Genomic DNA, 27,353 nt, shown 5'->3' with positions numbered 1-27,353 from the left:
TCGGACCTAATGTGTTAATTTTTCAGGACTAAGTTTTTTAAGACAGAATGTAGTTTTAATTTGCAGTTTTCTAGGCTGATCGAAATTTACGTATTGGTTTTATAATGTATAAACAAAACAGAAAACACTGTAAAAAATTTTTATAAATTACTTTTATAACAAGTAATCAGTGTATGGAATTAATTGTTAGAAATGTCGTGCAAACCAATAGAACCAGTAAGTGCGTTGCCAATCAATACATAAAGGCAACTGCTAGAAGAAATGTAGAAAAAGTATATTCATGTTAAGAGTACTTGTAGCTTGACATACCACAGCCTATGCTCATTGTCCTTGCATTTATGAGATTATTTATCTACAAACAGAAAAGTATTAGATGGCTCTTCAGAGAAACAATCCCATTATCAAAACTTGCACTTGAGGCTTTTATGTGTAAGGCTAAACTGTGTGCATATGTCGTGAAGGCCAAGACCATAACAGGGTTCAAAAAAGAACTAGATAAATTCATGGAGGATAAGTCCATCAATGGCTATTAGCCAGGATGGGCAGGAATGGTGTCCCTAGCCTCTGGGAAGCTGGGAATGAGCGACAGAGGATGGATCACTTGATGATTACCTGTTCTGTTCATTCCGTCTGGGGCACCTAGCACTGGCCACTGTCGGAAAACAGGATACTGGATTAGATGGACCTTTGATCTGACCCAGTAGGGGCATTCTTATGTTCTTATTCTTATGAATATATGAAGTCTTAGACATTCAGGATAAATATTTAATATTTCATAATTATTCAATAGGCTTAACATCTACTAAAAATAAATACACCTCTACCCCGATATAACATGACCCTATATAACACTAATTCGGATATAACGTGGTAAAGCAGCGCTCTGGGGGACGGGGCTGCGTGCTCCAGGGGATCAGCACATCAGCGTGTCTGGCTCCAACATGCTGCTCTGAGCGGTGTGTTAAGGGTGCTGGGCCGGGGCCAAGGGGTTGGATAAGGGGCAGAAGGTCTTGGGGGGCAGTCAGGGGACAGGGAACAGGGGGGGTTGGATGGTTCAGAGGTTCTGGGGGCGGGGCAGTCAGGGGACAGGGAACTGGGGCATTGGATAGGGCGTGGGAGTCCTGGGGGGCCTGTCATGGGGTGGGGGTGTGGATAGGGTTGGGGCAATCAGGGGACAGGGAGCGGGGGCGGGGAGTTGGATGGATCGGGGGTTTTGAGGGGTCAGTTGGGGCAGGAAGTGACTACTAATAACAGAAATGCTCGAGGCCAAAGCAAGTTCGACATAACACGGTTTCACCTATAACGCGGTAAGATATTTTGGCTCCCAAGGACCGCGTTATATCTAGGTAGAGGTGTATCACTTGTGTGCCTGTGACTAATTTTTTAAACCCTTCTCTTCTATACCCTTTCTGATAACAGCTGTTACTACAGTATATATAGTAATGTTCACTGTTAGCTTTATAGCCCTTGAAATGTATATTTCTAAAACATTGCTATATCAGTTTGTCTTCGTCTTTGTATTCATTTTTAATTCCATATTTTATAAACAATGAATTCTTAACAGTCCATCACAATTCAGATAAAAACATCTATGCTTAATAATGTATAATGCATTGTAGACTCTCAGCAAGCATGGCCCAAAAAGCAGGCCACAATTACTTAAATGGATTCATCACATAAACTAGAAACTTCTTATGTGCAAGATATCTATCCTTATATCATTGACTATGCTCTTACAACCAAATCTCATCATTATTTCTGTTTTCAAGATCAACAGCTTCAAAATTCAGTTTTTACTGACTGATGAATTGAGTTGCCTGTGTACATCGCTCTTAAGAAATTGCAGGATTCTTAAAACCTCTCCCCTTATGACATCAGTTTGAATTGTTATGAGAGGCTGTAATAGAAATATATGAGAAATGACACCCAACAGAATGGCAGTGCATTCAACTAATATACAAGACTTGAGTTCAAGAAAGGGTCTTGCTTCCAGATTCAGCTCCTTGATCAGTGCATCCTCATTCTCAAGGAGATTAGATTAAAACATGTTAGTATTCAACTGTCAGATTAAACTATTGAGCAATATTTGCAATTTAAATATTTTCTTTTAACTTGGGAGGGGGCAAGACATGATCACTCTTCATATAAAAGAAGACAGGAAGAAAATTACAATACAGAGGATAGGAATTAATTTCAATTTAATCTATTATATGACCATCTTCTCTAACATGTTGTTGCCAGAAACATGCAAAAACTATCTCATAAATCAACTGTGCATTTGTTTTACTGGTTACAAACCACAAATTCCAGATTGTCACTGTCTCAAGTTAAAAACAATATTTACATAGGAACACAGGTTATGGAATACTGGAAAAAGTGATGCTCCATTTAGTTCAGTAGCCAAATTATGGCTATTACACACGAGTAGCACAACTGACAGTATATGATGGTCAAACCTCACCTTGCTCTTGTGGTTTGCTCATTGCCTCTCAATACCGTATGCAAGATTGGCACCCATTTCTCTCTTGACACCAAAGACTACCTGAACAATGGTAATATATGGGCCTCTACGGAGCTGTTTTTGGGTAACTGCAAAATAATTAAAATCACGAGATCTATTTAACTTGGACCTATAACTGACAGGTGCCTAGAGGGGGACTTTTCCCATATTCCTGCAACTCATAGTTATTTATCCCATTTTGTACTTTGCTAGGCTTTGCTCATGTGAACCAGTTTATTTTTGAACTAGCCAATTGCAGTGGTCTTGCTTAGATGGATCAGTAAAATCCGAAGTACTTTCTCGCCTTAGAGCTGGAAATAGTGTATTAAAATGTTTCTTATTATAAAGTAAAATATCTGCAATTTGAAGATAATCATGATTTATATACACCTATTAAATTGCAGTTTTTAAAGCAAAAGAAAAAAATAGTAGCAAACATTTTCTTCAAGCTTGAAACAGTTCTCCGGTATCAAATAAATTTTGGCTCTGAAATCGTTTAAGAAATGTTTAGTTTTAGTCTGATGGGAACATCTACACAGGGATAAAAGACGCATGCCATGGCTGTAACTGGCCTGGGTCAGCTGTGGGGCTAAAAATTGCTGTGTAGATGTTTGGACTCAGGCTGGATCCCAAGCTCTGGGACTCACAATCTTCACAGGGTCCCAGGGCGCAGGCTCCAGCCTGAGCCCAAATGTCTACACACAATTTTTTTCAGCCTCGGAGCCCAAGCCCTGTAAGTCAGTCAGCTGACCTGGGACACCTGTGGGTTTTTTTTATCCCTGTGTAGACATATCCATAGAAGTTATGAAATATTCTTTTTAATATTTGTAATTGGAAAACTGAACTTGTCACAGAAACCTTTTTACCTTTCAAAGACCCCTGAAATGTCCCCTTAAAAAAAAAGAAATCATCCTTCCTGTTTGAAGAACATCTCTAAAGCATGTAAATATTCTCAAGTATTTTTCTCAAGTTGCAGTCCATATTGTATCATTTTAGAAGCTTTATTTACACCTTTATTTGCCTTTCTGAATAAAATCTGCAACTTCATTTAATGTGATCCAATAATTGTTTAAAAAATGAACTAGTGTACTATACAAATAAAAACCAGATGGCTGTAATAAATGAAGGATCAAATACATTTGTACAAGGGTTCAAAGATGGAATGTATTAGGGTTGTCAAGCTATTAAAAAAAATCACGATTAATTGCACGAGTAATCACACTATTAATAATAGAATACATTTATTTAAATATTTTTGGATGTTTTCCACATTTTCAAATATATTGATTTCAATTTTAACACAGAATACAAAGTGTTCAGTGCTCACTTTATATCTTTTGTTACAAATATTTGCACTGCAAAAAACAAAAGAAATAGTATTTTTCAGTTCACCCAATACAAGTACTATAGTGCAATATCTTTATCACGAAAGTTGAACTTACAAATGTAGAATTATGTACAAACAATAACTACATTCAAAAATAAAACAATGTAAAGCTTTAGAGCTTTCAAGTCCAATTAGTCCTGTTTCTTGTTCACCCAATCGGTCAGACAAACAAGTTTGTTTACACTTGCAGGAGATAATGCTGCCCGCTTCTTGTTCACAAAGTCACCTGAAAGTGAGAACAGGTGTTTGCATAGCACTGTTGTAGCCGGCATCGGAAGATATTTACATGCCAGATGTGCTAACAATTCATATGTCCCTTCATGCTTCAGCCATCATTCCAGAGGACATGTCCATGCTGATGACAGGTTCTGCTAGATAACAATCCAAAGCAGTGCAGACCAATGCATGTTCATTTTCATCATCTGAGTCAGATGCCACACTCACAAGGTTGATTTTCTTTTTTGGTGGTTTGAGTTCTGTAGTTTCCACATTGGAGTGTTGCTCTTTTAAGACTTCTGAAAGCATGCTCCATACCTCATCCCTTTCAGATTTTGGAAGGCAAATCAGATTCTTAAACCTTGGGTTGAGTGTTGTAGCTATCTTTAGAAATCTCACTTTGGTACCTTCTTTGCGTTTTGTCAAATCTGCAGCGAAAGTGTTCTTAAAATGAACAACATGTTCTGAGTCATCATCTGAGACTAATATTTCATGTTATAGATGGCAGAATGCAGATAAAATAGAGCTGGAGACATACAATTCTCCCCCAAGGAGTTGTCACAAATTTAATTAATGCATTATTTTTTTAATAAGCGTCATCAGCATGGAAGCATGTCCTCCGGAATGGTGGCCGAAGCATGAAGGGGTATACAGATATTTAGCATATCTGGCATGCAGATACCTTGTAGTGCTGGCTACAAAAGTCCCATGCGAATGCCTGTTCTCATTTTCTGGTGACATTGTAAATAAGAAGTGGGTAGCATTATCTCCCGTAAATGTAAACAAACCTGTTTGTCTCAGCAATTGGCTGAAAAAAAGTAGGACTGAGTGGACTTGTAGACTCTAAAGTTTTGCATTGTTTTGTTTTTGAGTGCAGTTATGTAATAAACAAAAATCTACATTTGTAAGTTGCACTTTCACAATAAAGAGATTGCACTACAGTACTTGTATGAGGTGAATTGAAAAATACTGTTTTATCATTTTTATAGTGCAAATATTTGTAATAAAAATAATAATATAAAGTGAGCAGTGTACAGTTTGTATTCTGGGTTATAATTGAAATCAATATATTTGAAAATGTAGAAAAACATCCAAAAATATTTAATTTCAATTTTTATTCTATTATTTAACAGTGCGATTAAAACTGCTATTAATTGCGATTAATTTTTTTGATTTAATTGCATGAGTTAACTGCGATTAATCCGCAGCCCTAGAATATATATTTTATCACTTGTACATAAAACAATTGTGCAATGTATATCTGATGTAAAACTTTTTTGGACTTAACTATCTTGAGTAATAGTTGTCTAACTTTCTCTCAAGTCACCAAAAATACTGAAATTCAGAAAGATTTTATTTTTCACTTCCATAGTTTTCCTATACACCTTCCCTTCACTCAACCATTGTTATAGGACCAGTTATTTCTCACCATCTCTTGCATTACTCAAGTCTCTTTGAAATATTGCTTCAAACTGTTTTCTAAGGTGGCACTCTTTGGTTATAACATTAGAATGCAGAAAAGTGAGTTGCGGTGAATTGATCAATAGTAGCCATATAAAACTTCAGCGGTGTGGGAGTTTAACCTGCTGAATAAATGTAATTCAAATTTCTACAATGCATTTGCATTGAACAGACTTGTCTATATCATTTGAAGATGTGCATTCCTCTTTCAATTTGTTTTTCTAATTACACTAATATTGTGTATTATGACAAATTATTTAAAACAGTCAGCAGATGGAAATATAAGAAACTTTCTATTTTTGTTGGTTTGGTTTTATCCGGTTTGAAAAAGTTCATGAACATATAGGGGTATCTGCCTAATCAAGAAAAGATAGACTTTTTCCTAACCATGTTACTATTCCTGTACCATCTATTGAAGATTACAAAGGGAAGGGATTTTGATAATCACTTAATTTGTAGAAAATGTTGGTAATGAGATTGCTGATCTTAGTGTTCTGTGTTTTATTTAATTCCCATAGCTGTGCTGAAAGGTGTATAGCTGATTTCAATGACTTACAGAGAAATACACAATAGTACAGCAAGCTTTTTATAGTTATAGAGAGATTCTTTGTAGGAATGAGACAAAATAGAAATGTCAGATTTTGACATCCTTTAAAGTGTTGGTCATTTGATCTGAGTACTTGGATCTGAACTTGCCCCTAAAATTTTGATTTTGTGTCAGAGCTAAAACTAGAAGAGCTATGTTTTCTGGTTTACAGGCAGAACATAGAAAATTAATAAAGTATAGACAATAGTCTAATATTGATAATGGTTTTCCGTCAGTTGTGTCAGATAAGCACAGGCTCATGTTGAAGGCAGTCCAATCCCTCCTGGGAGTTCCCTAGTGCTCAGAGAGGGAGTATGCCTGCTGCTGTATCCCTTAGGGTGATGCCAGATATTATTTTGCCCTGTGCAGCTAGCTGATTTCAGTAACCAGTGTGGAGAAGTGTTACAGTTTCTGTCCTTGCAAATTTGAGAAGTTTCCTTGTGGCCTCTCCCTCACTGTCAGTGCCAGGCATGATATGGTCCATAATGTTCTCTCCTCACTGAGGAAAATGTTACTAGTTGACACAAGATTTTTTAATAATTTTACTATAGTCTTTTCTATAGGGTAGGCAAGACCAAAGCACAAACAATAGAAAATCGTTAAAGGGGAAGTTTTTAGCTGTATTTGACATACTGGCTTTTACTCCTCCTGCTGTTACAGATTCTTGTAGTATTGTTAATTGAATTTGAGTGAGAGGGTTATGCCACCAGTTTTGGGGCTAGTAGTATTGGAGTATTAGTTATCAAATGAAAATCTTTTGATAAACAGCATAGCATTAATGTTGCCTGTCAGCCAACCAGTTAAAAATCCCTGACAGGTCTCTCTTTTGCCTTTATTTATTTGTGACGGGGGGCCTTTGGAGGAGGGGCTTTGGACTGCCAAAATGAACTGTTGTTGAGAGACTCTGATATGTATGTAAGCAGTAGATGAGCTGCTCAGTGGCAACTCAATATGATTAACCATAATATTAGCCAGATTCTGAATCAAAAGGATACTAAAGAGAGAAATAAAGGAATAGTTGGGTCAGGACACTAATCCTGAGATACCAAGCCTTCCAGCAGTGAGACAATTATTTGAATGTTCACTAAATTGATACTGAGTGAAATCATGGTTCTTTGAGGGCTACATGAAAATACTTCGTTTTATGCCCTAGTTCTAGTGACTTCTCCAAAAATAAAATAATAATAAAGTACAGTTGATACCTTTTTTGATAGTCTGAGCAGAACCCAAGTATTGCATTGGTCTGGAAGTTGAACTACCTTCTCATTACAAGAGGGTGGGGTCTCTAGATCAAGTTTAAAATGTCATTTGTGTATGTAAGAACACTTGCAAAATTGTTGCTAGTACTGTAGCTGTTCTGTTCATTTGATGTCTTTAATGACCATTACAGTCTAAGGGGGAAAAAAATGCGATCATACATGTGATGGTCATATCCATGTGATAATTTGTGCCATTGACCACTTTATTTGCACTCTACTCACTAATCCATTTCTACTGGCATTGTTATCATTCCAAACTTCCAAGCAGGAAAAACAGTTGCCATGGGGGTTGGGGTGAGTGATGTAAAACTGCCCCATTTTTATATTTATTCTGAAAGAGTAAATGGAAAAACCACTAAAAAAAACAAACAAAAAACCCTCCCACTTCTTTCTCCTTGCCACAAAAGAGAGAAATTTTTTGAAGTCTCCACTTTGCAGATAGGAAAGAAGCCATCCCTTAGGGAAGATTTGGCTTATACAATATTGTAGTTTATGTATGAGACTTCAGAACTTCTTCCAGTATCAGTCCTCAAAAATCTACGCTCCAAAATGAGATTTCTCTATGTAAAACCCCCAAAACAAGTTTTGCTATCTAAAGTTACTGGACATAAATTGTTATACAACATTTTTAGGGCTATGTGCAATAAATGTCTAAAAATTATTAATAAAATTAAAATTCTATAGTCTATAGTTGAAACACTTCAGATTTGCTTGAATTGTAGTATGAGGTTAGTAAATTAATTCAATCTTTTAATCTAGTATGTGACAATTAGATTTCATTGGCTTTTTTTCATGGAATAGAATAGAATCATAAAATATTAGGGTTGGAAGGGACCTCAAGAGGTCATCTAGTCCAACCCCCTGCTCAAAGCAGGACTAATCCCCAATTTTTGCCCCAGATCCCTAAATGGCCCCCTCAAGGATGGAACTCACAACCCTGGGTTTAGCAGGCCAATGCTCAAACCACTGAGCTATCCCTCCCCCCCCCCACATTTTCTTCACATAAAATTTAAAAATGAACTTTTTGTAGTAAATGTTAAGTTGTTTCACAATATTTTTGATAGCTATAGAAAAGAAAATTAGGCATGGACCAGGTCTGCTGCATGCTTTCCATGGGCCAAAGCTTTGAAGTTTTGTCTTTACACTTTTTTTTTTAAGATGACTGAATGAATGCATATTTTTATATTAGCATAATGTAGTTAAAGGATGGCAACATTCTGTCTGTAAAGAGCAAGTATTTGCACACTTTGATACTCGTAGGAATGCATGCAAGTGGTGGTACATTAATTTTGATGGAATAAATGGGCCTAAAGCGTCAAAAGTGTTAACGTGACCCTGTAACTGACCAGCATTAAACAGTTTTAAACAACGTTCGAGGTTTGGGATATGGCCCCCTCAGCCTGCTTGATACCCTGGCAAACACATCATTAAACATCCTTTTAACCTTTTATTAAAGATACAGAAAAGGAAGTTAAAGCATTTGAAATACTAAGTATTAAATAAGGCTTTCATTTTCAAGTACCTCGATCCCTTTAGCTGGAGAGAGTTTTTAAAAAGGAACCTCCCCTGCCACCACCCTTGTTTTGCTGTCATGTAGGCCATTCCTATGCTATGCAGTGCCATAGCTGTGTCGGTATAACAGGCTACAGTGATGGAAGGTGATTTTGCTTCGCTACAGGAACACTACCTCCCCAAGCAATGGTAACTAAGTTAATGGAAGCATTCTTCTGTCAACCTAGCTGCATCTATAGTAGGGGCTAGGTTGACATAGGTATGGCAGTTGGGGTGTGGATTTTTTTTACCTAAATTTTACATGTAGACAAGTCTTTAGATGGTATTTAAAATGGTAAAAACTGTCCTTTCTGGGGAAAAGAGAAGTTAGTTGAAATGGGCTGGAGCTATAGTTGTTGAAATCTGATCCCATTTCCTGAAAGACAAAACAAGACAAATACACAAGTGGGGAGAGAAAAGAACAGCAATGATATAAAATGGAGCTGCTATCTCTGGTGTTGACTCTCACTTGCAACATGACTGCTAGAAAAAAACAGCCACTCTAAGAAATTTGCACCTGTGTCAGGCTGTTTGGGCCATTGCTTTTAGTTGCCTATTTCTGATCACAGGCTTACAGTAATGTTGCAAAGCATACAGTTTTAGCTGGTTAGGCCAGACTCCTCTTCGACAGAAGGCGAAAGGATAGGAAAGAGAAAATATGGGATGGAGAAGGAGAAGGAAAAGGACATGTGAGGGGTTGGGAGTGACAGTCTCTTATCAGGGGGTATTTGGGAGTGAGCCTGAGCCAGAGCCAGTGGAGGAGATGATGTCATTTGGGTCTGTCATAAATATAAAGGGAAGGGTAAATCCCTTTAAAATCCCTCCTGGCCAGAGGAAAAACTCCTCTCACCTGTAAAGGGTTAAGAAGCTAAAGGTAACCTCGCTGGCACCTGACCAAAATGACCAGTGAGGAGACAAGATACTTTCAAAAGCTGGGAGGAGGGAGAGAAACAAAGGGTCTGTGTGTCTGTCTATATGCTGTGTTTCTGCCGGGGATAGACCAGGAATGGAGTCTTAGAACTTTTAGTAAGTAATCTAGCTAGGTATGTGTTAGATTATGATTTCTTTAAATGGCTGAGAAAAGAATTGTGCTGAATAGAATAACTATTTCTCTCTGTGTATCTTTTTTGTAACTTAAGGTTTTGCCTAGAGGGGTTCTCTATGTTTTGAATCTAATTACCCTGTAAGGTATCTACCATCCTGATTTTACAGAGGTGATTTCTTTACTTCTATTTACTTCTATTTCTATTAAAAGTCTTCTTGTAAGAAAACTGAATGCTTTTTCATTGTTCTCAGATCCAAGGGTTTGGGTCTGTGGTCACCTATGCAAATTGGTGAGGCTTTTTATCCAACATTTCCCAGGAAAGGGGGGGTGCAAGTGTTGGGAGGATTGTTCATTGTTCTTAAGATCCAAGGGTCTGGGTCTGTAGTCACCTAGGCAAATTGGTGAGGCTTTTTACCAAACCTTGTCCAGGAAGTGGGGTGCAAGGTTTTGGGAAGTATTTTGGGGGGAAAGACGTTTCCAAATAGCTCTTCCCCAGTAACCAGTATTTGTTTGGTGGTGGTAGCGGCCAATCCAAGGACAAAGGGTGGAATATTTTGTACCTTGGGGAAGTTTTGACCTAAGCTGGTAAAGATAAGCTTAGGAGGTTTTTCATGCAGGTCCCCACATCTGTACCCTAGCGTTGAGAGTGGGGAAGGAACCTTGACAGGGTCCCTCTCTTGGCCAAGTCTGGTCAGGACATCTCTCAGGATCAGGGTAATGAAACCCTAATGATGTCACAGTGGATCCCTGATTCCCAGGAGGCCATGGGAGTAGCAGCCATGATGATGAAGCCTGCTCCTTCCCATTCTTTGTCAGCCAGTCATTGCCTGTGATTTCCTCCTGCCCCCAGTTTTTTTTATTTTAAGGACCCCAAAAGGCAGCGCTGGGTGGAATAGCTCATCCTCTCATTAGGTCTAATTTCCAGCCCACAATTTTGGTTCACTGATTTAAAATCATTCTAGGAAGGAAAATGCCAAAGAAACCCACCACAGTGGCATTTAATTTCAGAAAAGGGAACAACATTAAAATGAGGACTCTAGTTAAATGGAAATTGAAAAGAACAGTTGCAAGAGTGAAATGCCTGCAAGCTGCATGGGAACTTTTTAAAACACCATACTACAGGATCAAAATATATGTATATCCCAAAGAAAGAGAGAGTAAGAGCTCCAAAAATAACACCACCATGGTTAAACACAGTAAAAGAGACCGAGACAAAAAGGCATCCTTTAAAAATTGGTAGTCATATCCTTCTCAGGAAAATAGGATTATAAACTCTGGCAAGTCAAGTGTAAAAGTATAAGTAACCAGACCAAAAAAGAATTTGAAGAGTAACTAGCTAAAACCACAAAAACGAACAGCAATTTTTTTAAAATATATCAGAGTCAGGAAGCCTGCCAAACAATAATGGGGCCACTGTATGATCAAGGAGCAGTCAAGGAAGACAAGGCTGTTAAGGAGAAGCTTTACATCAGTCTTCACTGCAAAGGATGTGAGGGAGAGTCCCACACCTGAGCCATTCTTTTCAGGGAGTAAAACTGAGGAACTGTCCCAGATTGAGGTGTCAGTAGAAGAGGTTTTGGAACAAATTAATAAACTAAACAGTAATAAGTCACCAGGACAAGATGGTAGTCACTCAAGAGTTCTGAAGGATCTCAAATATGAAATTACAGAACTACTAACTATGGTATGTAACCTATCACTTAAATCAGCCTCTGTACCAGATGACTGGTAGATAGCTAATGTGATGCTGATTTTTAAAAATGGCTCCAGATGCAATTCTGGCAATTACAGGCCAGTAAGCCTAACTTCAGTATTGGGTAAATTGAAACTGTAATAAGGAACAGAATTATCAGACACGTAGATGAACAGGATATGTTGGGGAAGAGTCGACAGAGGTTTTGTAAAAGGAAATCATGCTTCACTAATCTATTAGAATTCTTCACGGGACGTCAACAAACATGGACAAAGGTGAACCACTGGATATAGTCAACTTGGACTTTCAGAAAGCCTTTGACAAGGTCCCTCACCAAAGGCTCTTAACTAAAGTAAGTAGTCTTGGGATAAGAAGGAAGGATCTTCTCATGCATCAGTAACTAGTTAAAAGATAGGAGACAAAGGCTAGGAATAAATGGTTAGTTTTCACAGGGGGGAGAGGTAAATAGCAAAGTCCCCCAAGGATCTGTACTGGCAGCAGTGCTGTTCAACATATTCATAAATGATCTGGAAATAGGGGTAAACAGTGAGGGTGCATAGTTTTCAGACTATACAAAATTACTCAAGATAGTTAAGTCCAAAACTAACTGAGAAAGAGTTACAAAGGCTGTCACAAAACTGTGTGACTGGGCAAGAAGATGGCAGATGACATTCAGTGTTGATAAATGCAAAGTAATGCATATTGGAAAACATCATCCTAACTACACATGCAAAATGATAAAATAGCTAAATTAGCTATTACCACTCAACATAATGTGCAGCAGCCGTCAAAATAGCTAACAATGTTAGGAACCATTAGGAAAGGGATAGATAGTAAGATTGAAAATATAATCATGTCACTATATAAATTCATGGTGTACCCACATCTTGAGTACTGTTTGCAGTTCTGGTTGCCTCATCTTTTTTTTAAAAAAAAAAGGACATTAGAATTGGAAAAACTATAGAGAAGGGCAACAAAAATTATTAGGAGTATGGAACAGCTTCTGTATGAGGAGAGATTAAAAAGACTGGAAGTGTTCAGCTTGGAGTAGAAACAACTGAGGATATAATAGAGGTCTATAAAATAATGAATGGTGTAGAGGAAGTGAATAAGGAAGTGTTATTTACCCTCTCACATAACACATGAACCAGAGGTCGCCCACTGAAATTAATAGGCAGCAAATTTAAAACAGATACAAGGAAGTAGTTTTTCACACAGTGCACGGTCAACTTGTGGAACTTGTAGCCAGGGCATCTTGTGAGGACCAAACTATAACTGTGTTCAAAGAAGAACTAGATAAGTTCATGAATAAGTCCATCAATGACTACCAGCCAAAATGGTCAGGGACTCAACCTCCTGCTCCGGGTGCCTAAACCTCTGATTACTGGAAGCTGGAATAAGGGGATGGATCTCTTGATAAATTTCCCAGTTTTGTTAGCTCTTTCTGAAACATGTGTCAGATGACAGAATACTGGGCTAAATGGACCATTGGTCTGACCCCGTATGGCCATTCTTATGTTCTTATGATTTCCGGTTCCACTCTTCTCTTTTTTACCAGACGTGGTCCTAACACAGTCCTTGAGTTATATCAGTAGGTCTTTTTGTTTGAACTGATTCAGTATGTCTCCCTTTTGCATCTTTTTCCATTGACATTTATTGATACACGTGATTGGAACATTTTGTAAACTTTTTATCCACTTTCCCACAGTTAAGCTTACAATTAAGGTAAATTTTTAGGCCCAATTATTACAAAAGTGGTCAATGAAATAAAAGTAGAGGAGGGCTAATTTAAAAAAAAAAAAAAAAAAAGGATTTGTATTACAATTTGTTACAAAATGGGTATTCGTATTTAAATCTTCCCTTGCTTCCAATTCCATAATTGTGCGGGTACATTTGCAGTCACAGAAATGAGTACCCATCTTTGTGTAGAATTACTGTGATTGCATGCACAGTGGTGACGAGTATGCAAAGGACCCTTTAAACAATTAACTGACCATTTGATGCACAGTTATGAAATCTGGTCCCTAACATTCAGTCATGTATTTATGCTGAGAGTGGGAGAACCATCTGTGTTGTTACTTCTGCTTAATTAGATAAGTTGCCAAGAAAAAGATTAATGAGGTTTTTGGTTAATCCTTACAATGGATAAATAAAACTTTTTTTCTGTTTAAATTTAATTATTGGAGGTGTCTAAGAGCTGGTTAATAGTTTATAGTTATAGATTTCTGTATGCTGGCATAAATTTCCAACTGCGCAATCCTATTTTTACTTCATGCTGCTGCTGAACGCTTTTTCAGCTACTAGGTGTCAATTCCTAACAAAAGTGAAGACTAGATGTGATCAAACTGGCTATGTAAGATTAAGCTGATATGATGGATAAGGGAAGCACTGTATCTTTTAGCAGAATTGTTTATCTGGCCTTTGTAAAAGCATATTTTGCAATCTCAGGCCATATTGAGTCCATTGCTGGCCCTGAATTCTCAGCTGACAGCTATGGTATATTTTTGGCTTGTGGGCTGTAACTGTTCTCCTTTGAGAGAAAGGATGATTGTAAAGTAAAGGTACATGATTGGAATTCAGGCCATCTGGATTCAATTCCAGGATCTGTGACAGTCTTCCTTTATGACTTGGGGCAAGTCAGTTAACCGCTCTGTGCTTAAATTCTCTATATGTGGAAAGGACATATTACTTGCATCCCACTCATAGCCTGGTCTGGTTAGGCTGTAAACTTATTGGGGCAGGGATTGTCTCTTCCTGTGCATTTGCACAGCTCTTAGCACACTGACTGCGATTTTGGTGGGGTCTCTAACGCTGCCATAATAGAAATAATATATAATCTGATGTGGACAGTGTCGCAGTGAGCCATGGCTCTATAATGTGAAGGCAAAAAAGCTGCAGTAAGATCTACTTGGGGCACCACTGAAGAGGACTTGAAAGCTTCAGCTACCGCTGAAGTTAGCAGCTCCCCTTGAGTTGGAGAGCTCATAACAAAAGTGCGCCATGACCTGCATTGGCTGCCAGTTTGCTTTTGGGTGCAGTTCAAACATTAGCATCTATAAACTTAATAATGGTCTGAGACCCACTTATTGGAAGATCCTCTCTTGTCTCCAAGCCCTGCCATGGGAGTTAAAATCTGTTTGTTTGTTTGTTTTTTTCTGTCCTGGAATTTACATTGCCAGTAGCCAGGTATTCCCAGCAAAGGGCCCACACCTTGGAACCTGTTCCATCAAGTAGTTTGAGACCCCAAGTTGGTGGGACCATGTTTTATGTTTATTGTAATAGGGAATGGGAACTTTAGTTAATATGCAGGATTTTATTCTCCTGTGATAGATTCTTTGTATTGCTGTAGGTTGCCAGTGTGCCTTGGAAATGAGCACTAATATAAATCTCAATATTCCGTACTGATAACAGAAGTATACAAATAGTTTTAAATCTGAAACATGGGCATAAATCTAAATTATCCTCATTCGGTTTACTGAATCATGGAGGTTCAGTTAGCAGGAATAATAAGTAAATGTTTCAGACTGTAAAGATCTACTTTTATTCCTCTTATAGATTCTATCCTTATTATCCTTCCATTTAGGGTCAGCTTTATCTGCTGGTGACAGACCAGGGTTTTCTTACAGAAGAGAAAGTTGTCTGGGAAAGTTTACATAATGTAGATGGTGATGGAAATTTCTGTGACTCTGAATTCCACCTTCGGCCTCCATCAGACCCAGAAACTGTATATAGAGGGCAGCAGGATCAAATTGATCAGGTAAATCTATTGCATTTCTCCAGCTTTTGTAGGGTGGGATTTTCCAAAGTTGTCCCATTGAAGTCAATGGAAGTTCTACCACTGACTTCAATGGGATCAGAGTAAGGCTGACACTGATTGTTTTTGAAAATTGCTCTCTAGGAAAAATGAACCCATTTTCCAAAGATTCTGCTGTTGCCTCTTCACATGGGTATTTCTTAGCGTGTTTTGTTCAGGTACCAGAAGTCAGATTTGACATGTTAAGGAATTAATGTACATTATTTAAAAAAAAAATCATACTATGGAATTTTCGCTTCTTTGGATGCTTGTCCATATGCACATTCCACTCATAGTGTGCGTATGCCTCAAGAGCTCAAGATTGGAGACTTTTTGGCCAGTAGTATCCATACGTGCATGTGCACCCTGCCAATCCTCATTGCTCTGCAGTGAGGGCATATAAGGGAGAAGCTAATCAGCCACCGCTCAATTCTTCTCACATCCTTTCAGCTTAGAAATGAAGCCCTGATTGTCTGAGAGACTGCCAGCCGTTCTCTACTAGTATAGTTCTAGCTCTGATTTCACAGTTTATATAGTCATAGCTTAGTCCATTAATAGATAGTTACCGGATTCTCTGTTGCTATTGTTAGTTCTTTAGGGATTAATCACCAACAGCATGGTATCATCCGGTTCTCTGGGATTGAAATGCTGCCCCTTGTGAGGGAACTGTCACAGTCTCAGATTAACATTCAGAAGTGCTTTGATTGTCTGAAAGAATTGTACATTCCTAGCAAATGGGCAATTTTTAAGTCTTTTAGTTCTAAGGCCAGGGAAGACAGGGAGGCTGGTTTCAGGTCTTCCTCATGACTCAGAGCCCCAAAGTACAGCCTGCGAGAGCCCAATTACTGCCCAACTTCCAGGCCATGAGGTCTGTGTGCTCAGACAGCCCACAGGGCTCCAGGAGTCCGAGAGGCAGAACACCTACCAAGGCTTTGTCTAAGAGGAAAATCTGCCCACAGCACCTAACATCTGCTGAGACGACTTGGCCCAAAATGATTCCTGCCCAAGCTCAGTCTCATGCCGATTCCGACTGGATGGCACCAAAGCACCCCGCACAGAAAACTCTGCATTCACAAAAGAACTTGTTTAATCCTAGTACCATCTACCTAATACTCTATAGATGCATTGTGAAATGGCCCCAGCACTGATACTCCTGGCAGCAGGGCCAAGCAGACCTAGGCCACACACCAGGGGCCTCTCCTGTTCCATAATGGAGAATGTAAAATATGCTGAGAGGACCTGGTTCCAGACCACCAATCCACAACACCTTTGCTGAAGGCACCATACAAGTACTAAGCACCAGTTGATCTCCAGATACAACAGGACCTACAATCTCCCTTACTGTTTGTAGTGTTGTTGTAGCCATGTTGGTCCCAGGATATGAGAGCTACATGGTGGGTGAGGTAATATCTTTTATTGGACCAACTTCTGGTGGTGGAAGAGACAAGTTTTTGAGCTTCAGAGCTCTTCGTCAGCTCTGTGAAGCTTGAAAGCTCGTTTCTTCCACAAATGGAAATTGGTCCAATAAAAGATACTACCTCATCTCCCTTATTGTTGGCTTCAGCATTACAGTCAGCATCGACTCTACTAACTGATGTGGCACTATCTGTTCCTAACGCACTGGGAGCCACAGCACCACCCACGTCAACACCACCCATTAATCAGCATTTTCCATTCTTCTTATCTTCAGAGTCAAAGGGTTAGGAAGATCCATACCAGTAGCATCTTTACTTGCCTCAAACCTCGACATTTGATAGAGTCCAAACACTCTTCATGGGAAAAATACTGGGACCTTTAAAATCCTGACCCATGGTTCCCTATCTTCTGGCCATCAGGCTCATACCAATCAATTCCCATGTGGCCCTATTGGGAACCCTGGTCTGCTCAGTCCAGTTTTAGCCAGACGGACCAGCACCGCTGCCAGGAGATTGTTTCACCCACAATATCAGTCCCAGAGGCCACCCACTTCCTGGTTCCACTTCAACCGCAGGTAGAGGAGGAAGTTATGGAAGAACAGGAACCAGAGGGAAGCCTGTCAGCTCCGGTGGCCCTGTTCTTTGTCCCCTGATGAGGTTGTAGTGCCACCAGTGGCCTCATAATTGGACAATTTCAAGGACTTCCAATATTTATTAAAAAGGATATCTGAGGCCCTTCAAATCCCTGTTGAGGAGGTCCAGAAGCAGACTCATAAATTAGTGGACATACCCCATACTGCTTTGGCAGGAAAAATAGCCCTCCCTGTCAACAAGGCTATCATGGACACAGCCAAAACTGTGTGGCAAATGCATACTTCAGCACCCCATTGCTCTCTTAGGGCAGATAGAAAATATCAAGTACCTCTCAAGTGTGCAGAATTCTTTTACAGACACTTTCCTCTGTAGTCACAGTAATGAAGGAAAGAGCAAAACAACTCAAGTCCACACCAAAAGGAGGTCTAACCAAAGAGATTAGATAAATTTGCCCAGAAAGCCTACTCTTTGGCAAGCCTACAGTTCTGTGTGGCCAATCACTAGGCCATATTAGCCAGTTATGACTTCTGATATACGAGAGACTGCATGCCTTTGCAGATAAACTGCCAAATGAGACTTGCAAAGAATTTGTCATTAGTCAGCAAGGGCCAGCAAATGGCCAATACACGTAAGCGAGGCTCACTGGATATGGTGGAAACAACGACCAGATTCATGGTGATCGTGGTTGTTGTGCAACAGGCATTCTGGCTTCAGGGCACTAGAGTACAAACTACATCTTTGGCATCACTGTGAAAATTTTCCCATATCAGTCATCTGTAAAGCATCTATTTGGGCATCAATATACATCATCATAAAGCACTACACCCTCACTGAGTCTTCTAGATCTGATGCTGTATTTGGTAAAGCAGTTCTTCACTCATTGTTTAACTAACCATTCTAAGCTCCCATTGTTGCTTGGGAGTCACTATCAGTGGAAAGTGTATATGGACAAACACTTGAAGGAGAATGGCAAGTTACTTACCATGTACAGTAAATGGAGTTTCTTGAGATGTGTTGACCATATGCACATTCCACATCCATCCTTCCATTCCATCTGCCTTCGAGTTGACTTTGGGGATTCTGCAGTGGAAGTGCTGACGCACATTGCCCTTAAATGCCCTCACTGCAGAGCACAAGGAATGGGAGGGTGCATGCACGCCATATGGATAGCGTGAGCCAAAAAGTCTCCAATCTCAAACTCTCTAGGTGCATGTACACTATGAATGGAATGTCAACACATCTCGAAGAACTCCAGTTACTGATAAATTACTGTCATCCTATTAGTAAAAACTTAGTAGCTAATGCTAGTTTATGAAAGCTACAATATCTAGCCAACTTCAGATTTGGTCTGTAAGAATTTTAATTTTACATGCTGTTGGTAATTTACCTTAAAAGCATGGGTTATCCTGTCTGTAAGGGTTCATAAATTAGAGAACAGCAGTACAGTACATAATTGTGTTTTGATATACATTATCTCAGATCTCACTGTCATCACTGAACTTTGCCTTTTGATGTCAGTTCTGCAGAATGGAATACAAAAACAGTAGTGTTCATAGATTCTAGTTTGTTTGTCTTATATTAGATTCTAGAGGCCTCATCTAAGAGGACCCATTGTGGTAGGCAGGGTAGAAACGTACAGCAAGAGACAGTTTCTGCCTCAAAGAACTTGCATTCAACGTAGACAAAACCAATTAATGAATTCTTAAAGTGTATTTGAGAAGCATTTCTACATATTTTAAAAAGCTTCAAATATGTGTAGGCAGATGCGTTTAATAAATTTAAGCACTTCAGTTAAAATCTGAGATAATCCCCCATATTAACATGTCCCAATATACATGTGTAGGTTTTGATAATTTTCTGATAATATAAATCAAGACTTAATCTTATTCCCTGCAAATACATGAGTGAAATTTAGAAAATTTAGAAACATGAGAAAAATTTAGGGGCCACCTGTGGTACTGCACAGTCAGTGATGAGCAGAGACTAGCCCAAACAGATGTCTGTAATTGAGCTGATTATCTGAAATTAATCTTATCAGATTTAATTTGTTTGGAGCTGTTGAAATAATGCAAAAAACCAACAACCATGGTATATCAAAATTAAACGTTAAAAAGCTGGCATATCAATTTTTCTGCTAGGGTGAAGTGCTACATTGTGGGGAAAATACGCTTGAGAACAAATTTGGAATGATGACTCTGTACTGGCATTTGTTGGAATTGAACACTTCAGTGCAACCCCAAAAATTCAATGGGTTGGATTCTCCACTGTGATTTTTATGGCTCAAAGCAGCCATAAAGCCAGCAGTGATGGGCACTTAAGATTCTCCTTGGGTAAGGGGAATCCCCAAGTAGCGTAGAGCTGGTATAGTAGCCTTTTATGGCTAGTTCCCAGTGCAAGGGGCATTTCTGAGTGAAAGAGAAATGGCTGGGGCATCTTCACTTGCTGGAAATCCATGGCTGCCACGGCACCTTGATGCTGTGGACAACTGTACAAAAGTTAGCTATATATCTATATGTACACTTAGTTCTTGACAAGCTAGGGTGAAAATCTAACTCTCGCAATCCTGCTGTGCATTATTTGTGTGGAACCTGCTTCCACATACTAAAAGTTCCCTAGTGTGTTTAATGTACTCGTGTTTTAAAGCTCTGAACTGGAAGACTGTAATACCTCTCTTTCTTCTATTGATCAAGAAGAAATTCCATTTTATTTTGCTATTACTACTACTATTTTATTTGGCTGAAAGGTGTTTTCCCATGGCAGATAAAATGAAAACTAAATTCTGGATGACATATCTTCATAGTAATGGAATATTTTTGTTTGATCCAGTATAACTATTAAAGTGCAGCTTTTGAAGAATTCCTTTGCAAAAGTTACAGTATTGTACAGTAGCCCATCAGAAGTAGCTAATTTAAATAGTGACAAAATATTCTCTTACTTAAATTCAAAATCTTTGCTCTCCTCTGATATAAAATTAAATGACAGAGGGACACTTATCCAAATATGTGTGTACTTTTTGGGAAGGTCATAACCTTTTCTTCTTTAAGGAGTTTGTGTAGATGTGGAAGGGGTGGAGAAGCAGTATTCACAATAAAAAAGCACAGATTTTGCACTGGAGATCATCTGTCCATCTGCAGTCCCCTGAGATGTATCATCTTCTCCCCAAGTACTGGTAGTGCCTGGGTTCTGTTTTTCTTATGTCACCAACCGCATAGTGTAAGCTAATGCTCCTTGAAGGGACATTTACTAATGTTACTGTGTGCAGTGGAAGGGGAAATGTGCCGCATAAAGCAGCTGATTCCTGCTTCTGCACCTCTCTGGCTTCACATTAAACTGAATTTCCATGTGGTTCTCTGAGGAGAAAAATGTGAGTACTGTATATGATAGTTAGGTTAGGGGAAAGAGATGTTATTGCACTTGTCCATGCCCCCACACATAGTTTTGCTGAGGGATTTCTGCAGTTTTGCTCTCTTCTGCTCTTGGCCTAAAGTGGTTTTGCAAAGCAATGTGCTAATTAAAGTACTCTTCTTGAATGATAATATATTGCAACATGAATATTTCTGAAAGGGTAAAATCACTAGTTCACATAACTTTAGCACTTTGTCAGTGTGGAACTTCATTCGCTTACGTGCTTAAAATTTAAGTGAGTATTAACATCACTGAGTAATGATGGTCTGTAAGTCATAATCCCTCTGCTAGATTTTCAGAGCAATCCCCTCCCCCCAAAGATAGGATGAAGATTTTTGGTGGAGAATAGCTTGCTCATAGTGGTTTAATGGAACATTTATAAAAAAGGGAGGTGATAATATTAGGAATTTAAAAAGTAAGCCCATATGTAAACAAAGTTTTTTATATACATGTTTGTTTACATATGGATAAATATTAAAAAAAAGTTATGCTGTCGATATACTGCAGTACAGAACAGAGTCAGAGGAGGTATACAGGTGCTCCTATCACAATTCCTTCCTTGATCTGACTTCGTATGGAGGCTTTAACCAGCACTTTTAAGTGGCCATTCAACATAAAAAACCATCCAGAAAGCATAAATACTGAATCCTGGAGCTCTCATTTTTAGAGGTTCATGGAATTCCTGTTACAACTTTGGCTTATCGTTAGGGTAGCAGAAGAGTGTTTACTAATAATGAGTTTACTTCTTAGGACTATCTGATGGCATTGTCTTTACAACAAGAGCAGCAGAGCCAAGATATCGATTGGGAGCAGATCCCAGAAGGAATCAGTGATCTAGAGCTAGCAAAGAAGCTGCAGGAAGAGGAGGATAGGCGGGCTTCTCAGTACTATCAGGAACAAGAACAAGCAGCTGCAGCTGCTGCTCAGGCCCAGGTAAGAGCATATTCCATGGTTAGAGTACAGTTACTAGCTTTATTTAGTTTCTGGTAACTTCATTAAAACACAAATTCTTACTACTGTGAGTGTTTTACATCAATGACAAGTTTCATTCAGTATGAAAAGGATACTGTCTGTTTGATTTTCTTCCATAGCATCTTACTTTACCTCAGATTTTATAGGCAGCATTATCATAGCAATGTTCATAGAACTTGCTCTAGATGTGTAACACTAATACCACTAACACTCTGTACAGTGAGTGAATATGATGATTGCACAACAAACTTTAGGAAAAATCTTATTACTGCTAGAGTATGCATGCTAATTCCGTATCAATTTCTGTCAATGTCATGGTAAATTAAACCAGGTTGCTAATGGCCTAGGCATCTACACCAAGATTTTGCTAAGACTATTAAATAGGGATGCTGATAAGAGTTATAATTGTAGTTACAGAAATTGCATTGAAACAGAAGTAGCACCGTGCAGCATTTCAGCCATCTTTGGATGAAGAAGAGAAAGCTGATCAGGATTTTTTTAATAAGACAATCCTATGAAAAGCTGAAACATTTATCTTTTGGATTATGAATTTTTGTATACTGATTAGCATGCAGAGTTGGGTTTTCATTATTCAGCTATTAGTAGCTACAGCAAAACGAGTTTTTAACATCTTATTCCTCTCCTACATCATGACTAGAAATGTCACTGAATGCAGTTCTGCTTGTCTCACTGTCCCTAAATAATCCCGTTTTCAGTTTTGCATAACTGTTTTGTACACACCTAATTGTATCTGACTTCTGAAACTAAACCAACTAAAAAGCTGCATAAAACCCCATTTATCCAACTTGCATTTAATCAGTAAGTTCTTATTCATATCTGTTTATTCCTCATAATGAGACATTTTCCTTGTTACTTCCCCAGTCATCCAAATGTGAGGCAGCAAATGCAAAACTTATCCCTGTGTATGGGTGAATCATAAAAGCTGAAAAAAGTCTGTCTCAAATTTATTCATTAGACTGCAGAACTGACAAAGAGGACAGAAAACTCAAAATTGACTGAAGCCTTCTCATTCAGGGGAAAAAAAAACTGCACACAGAGAGGGAGAGCATCTTCCAGCATTTTGAGGGTGCTGCTTGTTAACTCAGTGATCATAGCTTGTGCAATAGATGTCTTGGCATTTGGTGTCAAAAAACTCTGCCTTTATCCTGTTTGTTTAGTCCAATGGTTTTCAAACTGTGGGTCGTGACCCAGTACTGGGTTGCGGAATGTAAGGCACTGGGTTGCGGTGGCTCTGGTCAGCACCGTCGACTGGGCCATTAAAAGTCCCGTCGGCGATGCTGCCTGGCTAAGGCAGGCTAGTCTCGACCTGTTCTGACACGCACTGCACCCCAGAATGGCCTGGCTCCTAGGTGGGGGGACCACGGGGCTCCACGCGCTCTCCGGCCAATGGGAGCTGGGGGCAGTGCCTGCGGGCAAGAGTCGTGCAGACCCACTTGCGTGCCTCCGCCTAGGAGCTGGACCTGCTGCTGGCCGCTTCCAGGGCACAGCGCGGTCCATGGTGCACCCCCACTGTGCCACTGACAAGGAGCTGCCCAGGGTAAGCCCGCACCCCAATCCCCTGCCCCATCCCTGAGCCACCCAGAGCCCCTTCCTGCACCCCAAATTCCTCATCCCTGGCCCCACCCCAGAGCCTACACCTCCATCCCAGAGCCCTGACCCCCTCCTACACCCCAACCTCCTGCCCCAGCCCAGAGCCCCCTCCCACATCCTGAACCCCTCATTCACAGCCTCACCCCTGCACCTCAACCCTCTGCCCCAGCTCTGAGCCCCTCCCAAACCCCTCATCCCCAGCTCCGTTGAATCATGGGCATCAACAATTTCCTTCAACTGTGTTGCCAGAAATTTTTTTTGAAAACCGCGGATTTAGTCCACTGTAATTACTGAATTCTCAGAGGAGATATCCTCAAGTTATCTGTTAAATAATATGCAACTATGCTACTTTCCCACAAACCACATTATAGGAGTTTGTGCTCTTGCGTTATGTTATGTAATACTTTAGTTTGTAGGAGATTTGGTAATTGCTTTTATTCTGTCCTTTTAATTTTATGTCAAAATATCAAATTAGCGGTAGATGACAATAGAATTTGCAGTCCAGGTCCTCTTAGGTTGTTTTGTCAAGGTAAATAATTATGTTCAAGGCACCGTGTTTAATGTGATTTATATTCATCTATGTAAATTGTCACCTAACTGAATTTTTTTAATTGCCCTTCCTGATTCTAAGATCATTTAAAAAAAAAAAAAAAAGCACATTTTTAGTTGCGAAAAATATTCAAAAATTGAAAGTAAACTATCACAGTGAAGTCTGACTGAGTCTGCAGACAGACAGGAACAATAACTCAGAAGTGTGAACTGCACCCATTAATCTAAACAGGATGTTAACACTGAAGCACAATTATGACAATATAAATAACACTGTTACGCTGCTCATCATTTTAGCAGAAACATCAAACTACTGTGTTTATCTCTCACTGTTGGATGCAGCTACAGTTATTTGGTCAAGATGTGAAGGGATTAGCCAGCTGCAATAGAGTTGCTGGGATGGGGAAGAAGAAATCCATGTGCCTGCTCTCCCAAATGTAAAGTCACCTCTGTCCCTTCCCATAGTTGGCTCCTTAGGGCTTCAAGTACCAAAAGCATTCACTGACTCTTGATTATCAAAAACTAAAATGATCTTCTATGGCTTCCTTGTTGCCAAAAGTCCCAGATATTCCATAACTAGTAGTCAAAACCCAGCATTTTCACTCTGCAGCTTCGAAAATGTAGTTTGTCTTTGATTTGAAAAAAGAAAACTGAAAAATCTACAGCACAGTGAAACTCGGGGCGGGGGGGTATTATAAACTAAATTAAATTTAATAGCAAAATAAATTATACAAATGATATGGCACTGATTGAACTGATCTGGAACAGGATCGCATAATAGGAAGAGTGCTTGGGGCTCAAGACTACACATTATTTAGGTCTGTTGTGCTGTATAAGACAGATGGGACTTTGATTATATTTCATTTGGGCTGTGGGAATGTCTTTCTCGCTAAAAATAATTAATTTTGCATGTTAGTTTTAACAGACCTCAAACTGAGGACTTGGCTACACTTGTGAGTTAGAGTGCATTAAAGGAGCCCCGGGCTCACTAGCTCACCACCCGTCCACTCTGGCAATGCACATAGAGCGCTCTGACTCCGCAGCTAGAGTGCTCCTGGTACTCCACCTCACGAGTGGAATAACGTTTGGTGTGCCCCCGCTGGAGCGCTGCAGCGCCAGTGTGGATGCCCTGGTCTGTTAGTGCGCTCTGATCGGCCTCCAGAAGTGTCCCACAATTCCTGTTCTAGCCACTCTGGACATCACTTTGAACTCTACTGCCCTGCCCTCAGGTGACCAACGGTCAGACCTGCCCTTTAAATTCTCTGGGAATTTTGAAAATCCCCTTCTCGTTTGCTCAGCCAGGCGTGGCGTGTTCTCAGTGAATCTTTCCAGGTGACCATGCCTCCACCTGCCAGGCGATCCCCAGTATGGAGCAATGGCGAGGCGCTGGACCTCAGTGTTTGGGAGGAGGAAGCTGTCTAGTCCCAGCTGTGCTCCAGCCATAGGAATTATGATACCTTCGGGCAGATATCAAGGGACATGATGGAAAGGGGCCATGATGGGGACGCGCTGCAGTGCAGGATTAAAGTGAAGGAGCTGCGGAATGTCTACCACAAAGCCCGTGAGGCAAACAGCCACTCTGGTGCTGCCCCTGTGACCTGCTGTTTCTACAAAGAGCTAGACGCAGTACTTGGGGGCGACCCCACCTCCAGTCCTAGTACCACCATGGACGCTTCGGAGCCCAGTTCAACAAGGCAGGAGGAGGAGGAGCAAAGTGGGAGCGAGGATGCTGAGGCGGAGGAAGACACCCCGGAATCCCTAGATGCATGCAGCCAGGAGCTGTTCTCAAGTGAGGAGGAAGGTAGCCAGTTGCAGCGGCCGGTGCTTCGGGAAGGACAGACACCAGAGGAGGTTCCTGGTAAGCGGCTTTTATTTTGGGAAGGAAGTTATTCAGTGCGGGCTCTTGGGGCGAGGAGGGTTAGGGCTGAATGCATTCCTAGATGCGGAATCGGGCGTTGATGTGCTCTGTCACATCGCGGTAATCGGCCTCAGTGATCTCTTCAAAGGTCTCATCCAGAACTTGGGCAATGCGCTTGTGCAGGTTTCTCGGGAGAGCCACTGTGGTCCTTGTCCCAGTAAGGCTAACTTGTCCACGCCACTGTGCCATGAGGGGTGGGGGGACCATTGCTGCACACAGGCAAGCTGCATATGGGCCAGGGCGGAAGCCGCATTGCAGTAGAAGACCCTCCCTTGCTTCCCAGGTCACCCTCAGCAGCGAGATATCTTCCAGGACGAACTCCTGTGGAAAATGTGGGGACAGTGTTCAGTATAGGGGCCCCCTGCTGCTGTTGGCTCTCCCCAAGGCACAGAAACCCAGAGGACAGTACAGCCGTGAAACAATCAGTCACGCTTGACCCTGTGCTTACTCACCATTTTGGGGCTCCCGTGGGTTATGTGCGCTCACTTTGGGACGGGCAAATTATGCTATTGTGTAGACTGTCTTGCCCTTAAGTACGGGGGAATCATTGCTCTGTCTGGTGTGAACAATGCTGCCTCTGTTAAGTGTTGCATTTTGCCTTACAGATGCAACCTTGAGATCTCAGCCATCTGTTTTATCACCGGCCGAAAGACTCCAAAGAATCAGAAAGAGGCCACATAGAAGCAAGGAAGACCTGTTGCATGAAGTAATGCAGCATTTAGGTAATGAAAATTAAAAAGTGCAGGAGTGGCGGGACAGTGAAAGGAGGATCTGCCAGCAGAATGAGGAGCGCCGACACAAAAGCACATTGCTCCAGCAGCAAAGCACGGATTGGTTGATAAGCATAATGGAGCGCCAAGCGGACTCTATCCAGGCACTCGTAGCCATGCAGGCAGAGCACTACCGCACCCGCCCCCCCGCAGCCCGTGTCCCAAAACTTTTTCCCTTGTGCCCCCATGTCACATCCAACCTACTATCCCCAACATCCAAGTTCTTACCGCCACAGCTGCCTCCAACACCTGTAGCTTCACCACCCAGCCTTGAAAACTACGACCCTTACCCACTGCACTCAACCCCCATCACAACCCAGTATAGCCATCCTGAAGTGCAGCACTCATTGCACAGCACTCCAGACAGGAAGGCTGAGTATGATAACAGGACATATGCAAATCTGTGTTTGTACCGTTCCCCACCCCACCCCCTTGCCCTTTCTGTTTCTCAAGCAGGTGTGTTTCTTTTCAATAAATGAACTTTCTTTTCAATAAATGGATTTTTTGGCTTTGAAAACATACTTTATTATTGCATAAAGTAGAAGATACCTTAGCCCAGGAAAGAAACAGGCACTGCAAGTCAGTGTAGCAAACAGATTCCTAAAAACATTGGAACCACTGCACTTCA

General features: G+C 40.5%; 1 protein-coding gene across 3 annotated transcripts in view; it reads left to right on the top strand.

The window, feature by feature from the left end:
* The window catches only part of MINDY2 (MINDY lysine 48 deubiquitinase 2), a 107,067-nt gene that overhangs the window by 67,843 nt on the left and 11,871 nt on the right, over positions 1–27,353 (top strand). For 2 of the 3 annotated variants that reach the window (XM_074966249.1, XM_074966248.1), the window contains exons 7-8: positions 15,282–15,455; positions 21,656–21,838. In XM_074966249.1, coding sequence (XP_074822350.1) covers positions 15,282–15,455; positions 21,656–21,838 — 357 coding nt within the window. The remainder of the gene's footprint in view (positions 1–15,281; positions 15,456–21,655; positions 21,839–27,353) is intronic. The other variant, XM_074966250.1, reaches the window with a different exon arrangement.

This window comes from Natator depressus, chromosome 10, assembly GCF_965152275.1.
Source record: "Natator depressus isolate rNatDep1 chromosome 10, rNatDep2.hap1, whole genome shotgun sequence".
NCBI classification, from domain to species: Eukaryota; Metazoa; Chordata; order Testudines; family Cheloniidae; genus Natator; species Natator depressus.
The sequence above is the reverse complement of the archived record's forward strand: the minus strand, read 5'-3'. Positions and strand labels throughout refer to the sequence as shown.